This window comes from Phyllobates terribilis, unplaced genomic scaffold (assembly GCF_046119375.1).
Source record: "Phyllobates terribilis strain yellow unplaced genomic scaffold, ASM4611937v1 Scaffold_4__5_contigs__length_816908805, whole genome shotgun sequence".
NCBI lineage: Eukaryota > Metazoa > Chordata > Amphibia > Anura > Dendrobatidae > Phyllobates > Phyllobates terribilis.
The window spans coordinates 580,512,194-580,525,220 of record NW_027362764.1 but is presented as its reverse complement, the minus strand read 5'-3'; the positions used below and the strand labels follow the sequence as shown (position 1 = coordinate 580,525,220).

Here is a 13,027-nt window from a genome sequence, read left to right as displayed (position 1 = left end):
GATGTGAATATTGTAATCAGAAAACTTCTCTTTAGCCTGCAATATTCACATAGTAAGGCTTCATTCAGACATCTGTTTTTCAAGTATGCATTCTTAATCATGGTTTTTACTAGTAGAGAACATACCCATTATAATCTATGGGACTGTCCACATGTGAGTGTTTTTCTGCAGACTAAGTGCAAAAAAATAAATGGAGACGTCCTATTTTTGATCCAAATCATGAATCAAACTCACCAATCATGGTCTATGGGTCTGTAAAAAATGGCATCCTAGTGCTGTCCATTTCTCAACTAACTGCCAGAGAAACTGGAGAAATCTCCATCAGGTTTTTTACACATGAGAAAAACTGATGAATTAGGGTTCTTTTTCTTTCACATATACAAGAGTAAAAAGCACAACTGGATGAGACCTTAGGGTGAAAAGCTTCTTCATATACTGACCAATGCATTCAGTGGACCGATGGTCGGGCTATTCACATTGCTGTATGCGCTAGCATTATTCATTTTTCAGATCAGATTCGCCCATGTCGTGCAGATTCTATCTATATGGCATCAGTTTTCTTTTATGGATTCATTGCAATTATTAACATAGAAAACTGTATTTTACCTATTGTATTTTAAATTCTTGACGTATAAAACGGATGTGATATGGATGTAAAGAACCCATATATGGATGACTAATGGCATTCGGTTTCCAATATAAATTAAAAATCAACTGCTTTTTTTTTATTATTATTTATTATAGCGCCATTTATTCGATGTCTCTTTACATGTGAAAAACGGGTATACATAGCAAGCAGCAAGTACAATAATTTGAACAAAAACGAGTCACCGACTGGCACAGGAGGAGAGAGGACCCTGCCCGCGAGGGCTTTTATGAAAAGTTGACAATTTACTGAACCTGGCCTAAGTACAAGAATGAAAACTTTTGGTACTAGTTTTTATTTAGTTTTGTTCAGGCTTTTTCCTGCAATTTTTGAAGCCAAAACTATTTGTGGATAATAAAGGTAGCTAATGTATAAAGAGCAGATGCTACTTCTCTCTTTTTTTAATCAAAGCTCCATAAAAAAAAAGAACCTGGCAAAAACCTGCACGTGTTTATGCAAACTTACATTAAAACTATTTACACTGTCCACATTCATCAGCAAGAGGAGCCCCTCGGAGTTTCAGGATCGTTCTACTTTCTGTATTTAGAAGAACAGCTGACAGCGTCCCAGACGTTTTCAACCTCTACTTCAGGAAATATGAAAAAACTCAAAGCTGCCCCACCTGAAAGGTCGGGAAATTAGCCAAGTACAACATCAAAACTGATTTTGTCATAATTCTACCTAAAGGGCTGAAAATCTGGAGAATTTCAACTAAAACCAGCGTATAAATAATTTACATTTTATGTGCCATTCTATTTCTCAAAATGTTTTTAAATAGATTGTAGACCGAACAATAAACTCTTATGATGAACTCCATAGAGGGTATTTGGCCAGGGGAAATTAAGCCAAAGAGTGACCAACAAATGTTTGCAGCTGCCTGTAATTCAGAAGTGAAAGCCAGGTTAAGTATACTCTCGCAATATGTGAGATCAGCACTTTGTGTGTTTGACTTACTCTCCCATATGAAGACAAAACAGAGTTAGACTTCCCTTACGCATAGCAGCTACAGAATGCCGAGTATATCATATCGTACAAGTTCTTGTAAATATTTAGCATTTCTGTTCCCCGTCACATACATCATTATAAGTGTGTTTAGAAGACTCATTAGAAGAACCATGCGCATAGTATCAGGTGGACAGGTCATGAAACCTCTAAAATAAGCATAGTACACGATCATCACAAGCCAGACATAGGTACTCCACAATATACAGTGTATGAGTGCATCACAATGTACACCAAGGATATCCCCAAAAACGTAGGCTCAGCTAATGAATAATGTCATACAAGTACTTTATCCAAAATTAAACTTTCATCCCCAAAAAAATAACTCTAAAGTGCCGGCCACCTGTCTAATTTGCTGTCCTCTGCCTGTTGTCAAGCGTTATCTGTCTCTGGTTACAGAGATGCTGAGCCAGATTACAGGAAGGGAAAGGGTTATTTATCTATCTGCTCCTGCAACCTTTTCTGTCAACCTGAATACATGCAAAACCATTGTATGGTGGCACACAAAATGCAAGCTGACAAGAAATGGAAAGGGAATTCCAGCACCTATTGTGCTGACCGAATACTGAAAAAGAACCTACTAAAAATAAAAAGTAGTAGTGAGTTACAAAGCATGAGAATCAGGACATTAGCTGCAGATTTTAGACTAGTATGTTCACCAAAAGTAATTTTCACTTATGAGTGTGGACAGGAACAAAAATTACTCTGGATACATTGAAATGATTCGTACATTTTAATCTCTTTTAGATAATCAATCAAAAATACTCTAAAATCAGTCTTTCGGAGGGGTAGTCTTTTTAAAGATGGCTGGTATATATTCATGGAACTGAATTTCTGTCACCGGAAATCTGGTCTTGATAAAGAGGTGGACTTTAGTAGACAATGATCTCCACATTGGCACACGGACAAGGGTTCATCAAGAGGACATATAATTAGATTCTCCAGGGATCAGTGGTTTTCACATGACATAAGTACAGATGACAAATGTGTTATAAATTATATTTATAACGCTGTACATGTGTATTTTCAAGTTTTCACAGTAAAGCCCAAAACTATTAACAATACTTATCCTAAATATAATTGATCCTACCTGGACAGAAGATGCAGCAGGCTTTCAGAATAAAGAAGTCCTAATAATTTATTTTAGGATGATGATAATGTGTCATGGGACACAGCCTGTACACACCATTGTCAGTATCATTACCAGTACAAAATACTTTAAATAGTAAGACCTGTAAAAGCTCTTCCCCATTCCCTTCATAGAGTTGTTGTCATTTTAAAGTCTATACACAACCTTGCACAGATTTTTTTTAGTGTTCATTTTCTTAGTAAATGCAAAGTTATGAAACTTTAGAATTAGTCTCCTTTAAAAATATTCTACCATTTTACTTCTGCAGAGTATCTGTAATTTCTTTATCTAGCTGAGTGATCTGAAAGATGAGCTCCTGCTCAATTCTGATGCCTCTTTCTGCGGCCCCCTTCCTTTCCTCAGTGTTAGAGATAGCAGCAGGGAAAGTGTTGTGCAGATATCTCTAGTGTGGAAAAGGAAGGGCAGAAAAAGCAGGCTGTAGACAAAGAGGAAAGCAGATGACGAAGAAATGAATACAGGATAGAAGCTGTGCTGATATCTGAACTAATGAAGACACCAGTACCCTGAGCTCACATCCAGCCTATATTACTGGGAGACACATTCCCCACCAGAGAAGAATATGAATCTTGGATCTAACATTTAACTAATGGTTAAACGTATACAGCATGTGGGTCTATATCTTTTCCTCCACAATTATACTTTTGTAGTGAAGGTATGTTTACTTGACTCATGGGCTGCATGGATGAGTCTTCAGCTCGGTTTCATGTTTTTTCTTTGATTTAGTTACATCATCACCAGATTACAGGTAAAAATAATATAAGTGGTGTTCATTTTAAAGAAAATGCATAACTTACCAAATCTTTTATATCCAAAGGACTGTACCTCATCCTCTTCTGCAAAATCGTCTATAAAAAAAAAGAAGTGTTTTAAAATCATGAAGTAATATTCAGTAAGTTCCATCTAGGTTGACCAGTTGTCATGCAGAGGAGGGTAAAATATTCTGTATGAGGTAAAAGCAAATTTTCCTTATTTTTTAATTTATTTCCAGCCTCCATGCATGAAAGTACACTAACTGGTATTAATGGGGCTAATGACAGTGCAAGATTACAGTCAGGGGCAAGGGTGGGCACATTCCACTCATTTCTACAGTCAGGCATGTTGACCCTAATATTCATGTTTTCCGAGCTCAGTCTGTGTGTAGCATACATAAACTTCAATGTACATAAGAGTTCACTTATAGTGGGGTTGCTAAATTAGCAGGATAGGTGATCATTTTCTTATTTGTGGAAGTCCAACTGAAAAGGCTCATTGCAATGGAGTGGCGGCACTATTCTCCACTTTCTCTGGCGGTCCCTTAGACAAAGCATGGAGCAGTGAGTGGCACACATAAGCAACCACTGCTCCATTTTATGGTGACGTCTTTCAGGATCTGTGGGTCCCAGGAGTTAGATCCCCAGTGATCTGCAATTGGTAATAACTTGCCCATCTTAGAATAACCCATTAACCTCTTAACGATCTATGATGTACATTTTCATCACAGGTCGCTGTGAGGTGTATGGAGTGGGTTTCGGCTCAGTGTTACATAGCCGGTTTCTGCCTGTAACATTAGCGGCCAAAGCAAGCTAAGATTGCTACTGTTAACCATTTAATTGCCAGTCAGTAAAAGTAGCATCTAAATGGTGCGATTGCTGGTGCACTCAAACACTGGCTCCTATTGGCCCAACTTGCAAAGTGATCGCGAGAAGACAATGGGTTACCATGGCAGCAAGGGGCCTGCTGAAGGCCTAAGTGGCTGCCATCTTAGTTCTTTGTGAAGTACAGCCAGAGGCTGGGCTTCATAGGAGAACTGTAATTACACTACATACTGCGATACACTAGTATTACAGTTTATAGTATAAGCAATCATATGATCACACTTTTAAATCCCTTAATGGGAACCTGTCACCAGCAGAAATGCTATTAACCTGCAGATATAGGGGCAATCTGCAGGTTAATAGCGTTACTAACCTGCCCAGCGCCCGCACTTAGCAGAAAGCTGCATGGAGAAAATGAACTTTATTCCCCCCCGGCAGTATTTGGTTTCTGCAGTCACTGCTCTGGAGACTACAGAGGGGCGGCTATAACCATGCCAATGCACAGCCAGTGGCAGTCAGGGCCAGGGACTGAACATGCGCCGGCGCTGCCGCTGTAACTGAAACCAAATGCTGCCTGGGAGAATAAAGTTCATTTTCTCACTGCAGCTTTTGGCTGAGTGCAGGCGCCGGGCAGGTTAGTAACGCTATTAACCTGCAGATTAACCAAATATCTGCAGGTTAATAGCGCTTTTGCTGGTGACAGGTTCCCTTTAAGAGAACTAAAATATAAAGTAAAACTTTAAAATGTTTTAAAAAATTATTGAAAAATAAAAAAGTTATAAAAGTTTAAATCCCTTCCTTTTCCTCATTCAAAAATAAATAAAAAACTATTTTACATCTTCATGTCCGAAACAGACGGCTTTATAAATTTCATCTTGACTGTCCCCATTGAGGCTCACAATCTAAATTCCTGATCAGTATGTCTCTTGGAAGATGAGGTAAAAAGGAAAGGGCAAAAGGTAAAAATTTCTGAGTCAGAAGTTACATAATCAATAACTTAATAACAAACATTGGCCCCCTTACTCTAGCCATACATAAGTTCCTTTTTTCATGAATAATCGTCTCTACTGGTAATATCTTTAGAAGTTATAACTATATATATAGACACCATCTGAAATATCTATCTGAGCTGCCATTAGAAGTTATTTCATAAAAGACACATTCAAGTTAATTCAAAGATGAAGAATAAGAAAAAACCTCCTATTTTGCCATTCGTAATGATTTTTCAGGCCATTCCTAGCTTTTCCTGGGACAGGCATTGGCTGAGAATGCAATAATTCATGCAGGATTTGGATACACAGATGAAAAGCCAAATACAAGATGATAGAAGATATAGGCAGTAGGTTTACTATAGGAATTCATCTCGGGCTATAGAATTCTAAAAATGTGAAAGCAGGACATGAAAGAATAAGTTAGAGAACATCCAGGAAATGAGATCGTAATTCAAGGCCAACATTTTTTAACCTGGTGCCCAGTGACAAAGAAAGTTAATACAATAAATGTATATTTATGAACATGAAAAAAAATCAGGAAATTTGCATTACTTCAACTTTAATCTTCTATATGAAGAAGCTTGGAGGCAAATATGTATGCTCAAATGAAATGCCTCTGCAGTCTCCCACTGAGCATTACGAAGCTGCAATACCTAGCACTGTCAGATACTAAATGCCACTGCCCAACAAACAGCTGTTGCTAAGGATAAACCATCAATTTTATAGAACTGAGAAACCCTAACTTGGTGTCCACTGAGAACTGTATAACATGGACTGTGTAACCAAGGGGCGGCTGTTTGTGCATAACCCACAAGCTCGCACGCTTCAACTCATGTGTCACCGGTGTTCAGGTGGATTCTGGAAACGAGTAGTGTCTTAGCAACTTCAAAAACTGTGATTTGTGTATTTTAATCAGTTTGCATTTATTATTGTAACATGTCTCTTCAGTGTTTTATATTTTTCTTTTCCTAAATCTGTAGATAAAATGTGAGATGTGACATAATCTCACTATCCAGATTCACCCCAAAATGGCTGCTGCATTTCCATCTATTGCTTTTATACAGGCTATGACTATCTCTCATATACCATGTGATGTGATAGCTGCAAGGCATTATGGGGAAGTCTTTCCAACCATGTTATCCTTCTCTATTTCCTGCAATCTTCTGCAATGTGTAAAATGGCAGCTTCCACTTTAGTCATTTCCCGCGAAGCAAATTGCAAGTTATTCAAATTCTTTGGGTTCAGCTAATTCCTAAAATTTCAATACAAATTTGATCTGCATCAAATTGATTCAGTCATCTCTAATGTTTAAAAATAGATGAAAAATTGCACACAATTGGGCATTATAAATATAGTGTCAGAGAAAACACATTTAAATAATTTCCAAAATGGTACCATTTTTTTGTAACATCACATGATATGATATGGTAAGATTTTTGGCACGTTAGATGCAACTCTTCTTTTCCCATTCATTCATATGAATTCATATACACCAATCTTCTTTCAACATCTTTAACCATTTCAGGACCAAGCCATTTTCCCTGTTCCTGACCAGACACAATTTTGGGTTTTTCATACATGCACTTTTAATGGCTCTAAAAATGTTCTCGTTTGTATGTTTAAGGCTGTGTGCCCACAATGCGTTTTTTAAGAGTTTCCGCAGCGGCAAAAACTATTTTTAACCACTCTCTCAGGTCACACTATATAAATCCATGCCGGTTGCATGGATTTATATAGTGTAACCGAGTTGTCACAAGCACTTTCCAAGTGATGCTAAAATCGCTTGGAAAGCGCTTGTCAACCCGCATGCGGAAATGCATGTGAAGAACGCTTCATTTCCGCTTGGCCCTGGCAGGAAAACGCATGTACAATCCGCATGTACAATCCGCATGCGTTTTTTCTGCCAGGGAGATGCAGAAACGCTCAGGAAAAAATCCTGAGCATTTCTGCATCGTGGGCACATAGCCTAAATATTTTTTTCCTCATCTTTTTGCGATACATGGGGTTTAATTTTTATGTCATTTTATATCCTTTTTTCTGACATCAGGAAAAAAAATAAAGAAAAATAGGAAATTTGTGTCTATTTTTAACATTTTTTACATTTTTATTGTTTTTATGACCATAAAGAATCACTACAAAACATTTTAATTTGCGTTCCCTTCTCCACATATTTATATACAGTGCCTACAAGTAGTATTCAACCCCCTGCAGATTTAGCTGGTTTGATAAGATGCAAATAAGTTAGAGCCTTCAAACTGCAAACGAGAGTAGGTTTTATGAACAGAAGCATAAATCTTACAAACCAAAAAGTTATGTTGCTCAGTTGAATTTTATTAAATTTTAAACATAAAAGTGTGGGTCAATTATTATACAACCCCTATGTTTAATATTTTGTGGAATAACCCTTGTTTGCAATTACAGCTAATAATCGTCTTTTATAAGACCTGATCAGGCCGGCACAGGTCTGTGGAGTTATCTTGGCCCTCTCCTCCATGCAGATCTTCTCCAAGTTATCTAGGTTCTTTGGGTGTCTCATGTGGACTTTATTCTTGAGCTCCTTCCACAAGTTTTCAATTGGGTTAAGGTCAGGAGACTGACTAGGCCACTCCAACACCTTGACTTTTTCCCTATTGAACCAGGCCTTGGTTTTCTTGGCTGTGTGCTTTGGGTCGTTGTCTTGTTGGAAGATGAAATTACGACCCATCTTAAGATCCTTGATGGAGGAGCGGAGGTTCTTGGCCAAAATCTCCAGGTAGGCCATGCTATCCATCTTCCCATGGATGCGGACCAGATGGCCAGGCCCCTTGGCAGAGAAACAGCCCCACAGCATGATACTGCCACCACCATGCTTGACTGTAGGGATGGTATTCTTGGGGTCGTATGCAGCGCCATCCAGTCTCCAAACGTCACGTGTGTGGCTGGCACCAAAGATCTCGATCTTGGTCTCATCAGACCATAGAACCTAGAACCAGTCTGTCTCAGAGTCCTCCAAGTGATCATGAGCAAACTGTAGACGAGCCTTGACATGACGCTTTGAAAGTAAAGGTACCTTACGGGCTCGTCTGGAACGGAGACCATTGCGGTGAAGTACGTTACTTATGGTATTGACTGAAACCAATGTCCCCACTGTCATGAGATCTTCCCGGAGCTCCTTCCTTGTTGTCCTTGGGTTAGCCTTGACTCTTCCGACAAGCCTGGCCTCGGCACGGGAGGACACTTTCAAAGGCTGTCCTGGCCGTGGAAGGCTAACAGTAGTTCCATAAGCCTTCCACTTACGGATGATGCTCCCAACAGTGGAGACAGGTAGGCCCAACTCCTTGGAAAGGGTTTTGTACCCCTTGCCAGCCTTGTGACCCTCCACGATCTTGTCTCTGATGACTTTGGAATGCTCCTTTGTCTTTCCCATGTTGACCATGTCTGAGTGCTGTTCACAAGTTTGGGGAGGGTCTTAAATAGTCAGAAAAGGCTGGCAAAAGAGATCTTTAATCCACACATGTGAAGCTCATTATTCTTGGTGCCTGAACTACTTCTTAATACTTTAGGGGGACCAAACAGAATTCTTGTGGTTTGAGGGGTTGAATAATAAATGACACTCTGAATTAACTTTTTACGTTTAAAAAAAACAACAAAAAAAACTAAATTTGCTGCAGTGCATTTCCCACTTCCAGGCTGATCTACAGTACAAATGTCACAATGCCAAGTTAATTCCGCATGTGTCAACCAGCTAAATCTGCAGGGGGTTGAATACTACTTGTAGGCACTGTATATATATATATTTTTTTCAATATACATGGGGCTAGAAACAGCAATTCGGACTTGCAGACGCTCTTTTTTTGTAGCTGTGTTTTATTTATAATTTTTTTTCTTGCTTTTTTATTTATTTATTTTTAATTTATTTCACACACAGTGCCCCTAGGGAACATTTTAACCTTAGGAGGGCATTTTAACATATAAATATATTTTTTTTATTTCTGATTTAACGTTAACTAGGACTGGTATATTAACTCCATGTAAAAGAGGAAATTTAGCTCCCTGTCTGCATAGCTGCTCTATCCCAACACCCACAAATCACATGACCACTGCTGGAAGTGCTTGCTATACTGTGTTCACGGTGTTAAACCATCTCTGCCATCTCTATGTGGAGTCTGGCTTTGTCTGACAGCCAGTTCCTCAATGCAGCAGCTGCATGATCTTGTGCAAGCAGCTTACTCTGCACTGACGTTTTCAAATGTCAATGCAGAGTAAAGTTCTGACCGCAAGGACATTCAAAGTCTATGTAAAGAAAACTTGGCACTCTTAAGACTCAATAAATTCTTTATGAAGTTTTAATAGGGCATCATTATATGTTCAGCCGGGGTCCCGCACACGGCACCCCCGCCTATCAGCTGTTATCGGTGCCGGAGGCGTCGGCCACCGGCCTGTAGTGCTCACCTGCGGGGCTCCGCCGTCAAGTGGTAGTGGCCGCCGCGGTGTACTGCACATCCACCTCCCATTCAATTGAATAGGAGGCGGATGTGCAGTACACCGCGGTGGCCACTACCACTTGATGGTGTAGCCCTGCAGGTGAGCACTTCCAGCCGGCGGACGCCGCCACCGATAACAGCTGATCGGCGGGGGTGCCGCTTGCAGGACCCTGAGCCGATCATACATTGATGCCCTATCCCATGGATAGGGCATCAATGTAAATGTAGTGGACAACCCCTTTAATAATGGCAAGTTTTCTTTATATACTACTGGCTTTAGACCCTAGTTGTGCACCAATTCACTCCAGGAGTGCGATAGTTTTTGTATACTATTCAAAGTCTATAGGCAGTCTAAAATCAGTTAATACAATTTGCTGCATTTTGGACTCCACTTAGTAACTCTCCATATTCTAGTCTCTTTTGAAACTAATGGGGTAAGTGTAAAAGAGTCTAAAACAAATAATACAACCCCTAGCAAAAATTATGGAATCACCGGGCTCGGAGGATGTTCATTCAGTTGTTTAATGTTGTGGAAAAAAAGCAGATCACAGACATGGCACAAAACTAAAGTAATTTCAAACGGCAACTTTAGAGCTTTAAGAAACACTAAAATAAATCAAGATTAAAAATGTGGTACTCAGTAAGGGTAATTTTTTTTCAGACCAAGCAGAGGGAAAAAATTATGGAATCACTCAATTCTGAGGAAAAAATTATGGAATCATGAAAAACAAACACACAAAAGAACACTCCAATACATCACTAGTATTTTGTTGCACCACCTCTGGCTTTAATAACAGCTTGCAGTCTCTGAGGCATGGACTTAATGAGTGACAAACAGTGCTCTTCATCAATCTGGCTCCAACTTTCTCTGATTGCTGTTGCCAGATCAGCTTTGCAGGTTGGAGCCTTGTCATGGACCATTTTCTTCAACTTCCACCAAAGATTTTCAATTGGATTGAGATCCAGACTATGCAGGCCATAACATTGACCTTATGTGTCTTCTTTCAAGGAATGTTTTCACAGTTTTTGCTCTATGGCAGGATGCATTATCATCTTGAAAAATGTCATCATCCCCAAACATCCTTTCAATTGATGGTATAAGAAAACTGTCCAAAATATCAATGTAAACTTGTTCATTTATTGAAGATGTAATGACAGCCATCTCCCCAGTGCCTTTACCTGACATGCAGCTCCATATCATCAATGACTGTGGAAATTTGCATGTTCTCTTCATGCAGTCATCTTTATAAATCTCATTGGAACGGCACCAAACAAAAGTTCCAGCATCATCACCTTGCCCAATGCAGATTTGCGATTCATCACTGAATATGACTTTCATCCAGTCATCCACAGTCCATGATTGCCTTTCCTTAGCCCATTGTAACCTTTTTTTTTTCTGTTTAGGTGTTAATGATGGCTTATGTTTAGCTTTTCTGTACGTAAGGCTGAGTGCCCAAGTAGCGTTTTTCAAGCGTTTATGCTGCGGAATTTCCGCAGCATAAACGCTTGTGAAACGCTAGGTAATCCGCACCCCATAGTCCCCAAGGGGATTCCGCATGTTCTATGCACATGCTGCGGATTTTTCCGCAGCGTTTATGCTGCGTACAAAAATCCGCAGCATGTCATTTAATTTTGCGGAAGCGCAGCGGAACTCCCGCCATTGACTTGCATTGAAACGCATAGAAACCGTGACTGTACATTTTTACAAGCGGCTTCTATGCGTCTCTATGTGCGGATGGTACCCAGTTCTGGAGGAGAGGAGACTCTCATCCAGACCTGGGTACCATTGTACCTGTAAAAAAAAGAATAAAATAACAAATAAAGTTTATATTCACCTGTCCGGCGGCTTCTCTCTGAATGCCGGCATCGCTTGAGGACCTGCGGTGACGTCACAGTCATGTGACCGCAGGCCCTTCACCGTTCTGTCTCGCGATATGCCGGCATCCAGGAACCAGACAGGAACGAGCGCTGCAGCCACGCCGGGGCCTCGGGGGTGAGTATAGCTTTATTTGTTTTCATTTTTACGGTTCACACTATATAAATCCATGCTGTTTGCATGGATTTATACAGTGTGACCTAGTTGTAAAGCACTTTCCAAGTGATGCTATCGCCTGGAAAGCGCTTGTCAATCTGCATGCGGAAACGCATGTGAATCCGCATGTGGATCCGCATGTATTCTGCAGGAAAAACGCATGCACAATCTGCATGCGTTTTTTCTGCCAGGGAGATGCAGAAATGCTGCAGAAATTTTCTGCTTCATTTCTGCATCGTGGGCACATAGCCTAAATCCCATTTCCTTTAGGCGGTTTCTTACAGTTCGGTCACAGACATTGACTCCAGTTTCCTCCCATTCGTTCCTCATTTGTTTTGTTGAGCATTTCTTGTTTTGGAGACATATTGCTTTAAGTTTCCGGTCTTGACGCTTTGATGTCTTCCTTGGTCTACCAGTATGTTTACCTTTAACAACCTTCCCATGTTGTTTGTATTTGGTCCAGATTTTAGACACAGCTGACTGTGAACAACCAACATCTTTTGCAACATTGCGTGATGATTTACCTTCTTTTAAGAGTTTGATAATCCTCTCCTTTGTTTCAATTGGCATCTCTCGTGTTGGAGCCATGATTCATGTCAGTCCAATTGGTGCAACAGCTCTCCAAGGTGTGATCACTCCTTTTTAGATGCAGACTAACAAGATCGTAGATCTAATTTGATGCATGTGTTAGTTTTGGAAATGAAAATTTACAAGGTGATTCCATAATTTTTTCCTCAGAATTCAGTAATTCCATAATTTTTCCCCTCTGCTTGGTCTGAAAAAAATTACCCTTACTGAGTACCACATTTTTAATCTTGATTTCTTTTAGTGTTTCTTAAAGCCCTAAAGTTGCCATTGGAAATGACTTTAGTTTCGTGCCATGTCTGTGATCTGCTCTTTTTCAACAACATTAAACAACTGAATGAACATCCTCCGAGCCCGATGATTCCATAATTTTTGCCAGGGGTTGTAGATGTACTCTATGCTTTAGAGCACTTGTTGACAAAATCCTGGTGCATTTTTTTTTTTAAATCTCCTGTGTTTCTATCATCTCGTACCACAGAAACACTTTATGCTCTATTTATGTCTATTCTAGATTCAACTATAGCAAAATATTACTTGTATCCAAATTTATGCCTCACCCAACACTTATCTCTTGCCAGCGTTA

The 13,027-nt window shown here is 39.7% G+C and overlaps 1 protein-coding gene across 1 annotated transcript in view; it reads right to left on the bottom strand.

Moving 5' to 3' along the window:
* Positions 1-13,027, bottom strand: part of COLEC12 (collectin subfamily member 12) — a 203,938-nt gene that overhangs the window by 154,694 nt on the left and 36,217 nt on the right. The window contains exon 2 of the mRNA XM_073679131.1: positions 3,593-3,643. Coding sequence (XP_073535232.1) covers positions 3,593-3,643 — 51 coding nt within the window. The remainder of the gene's footprint in view (positions 1-3,592; positions 3,644-13,027) is intronic.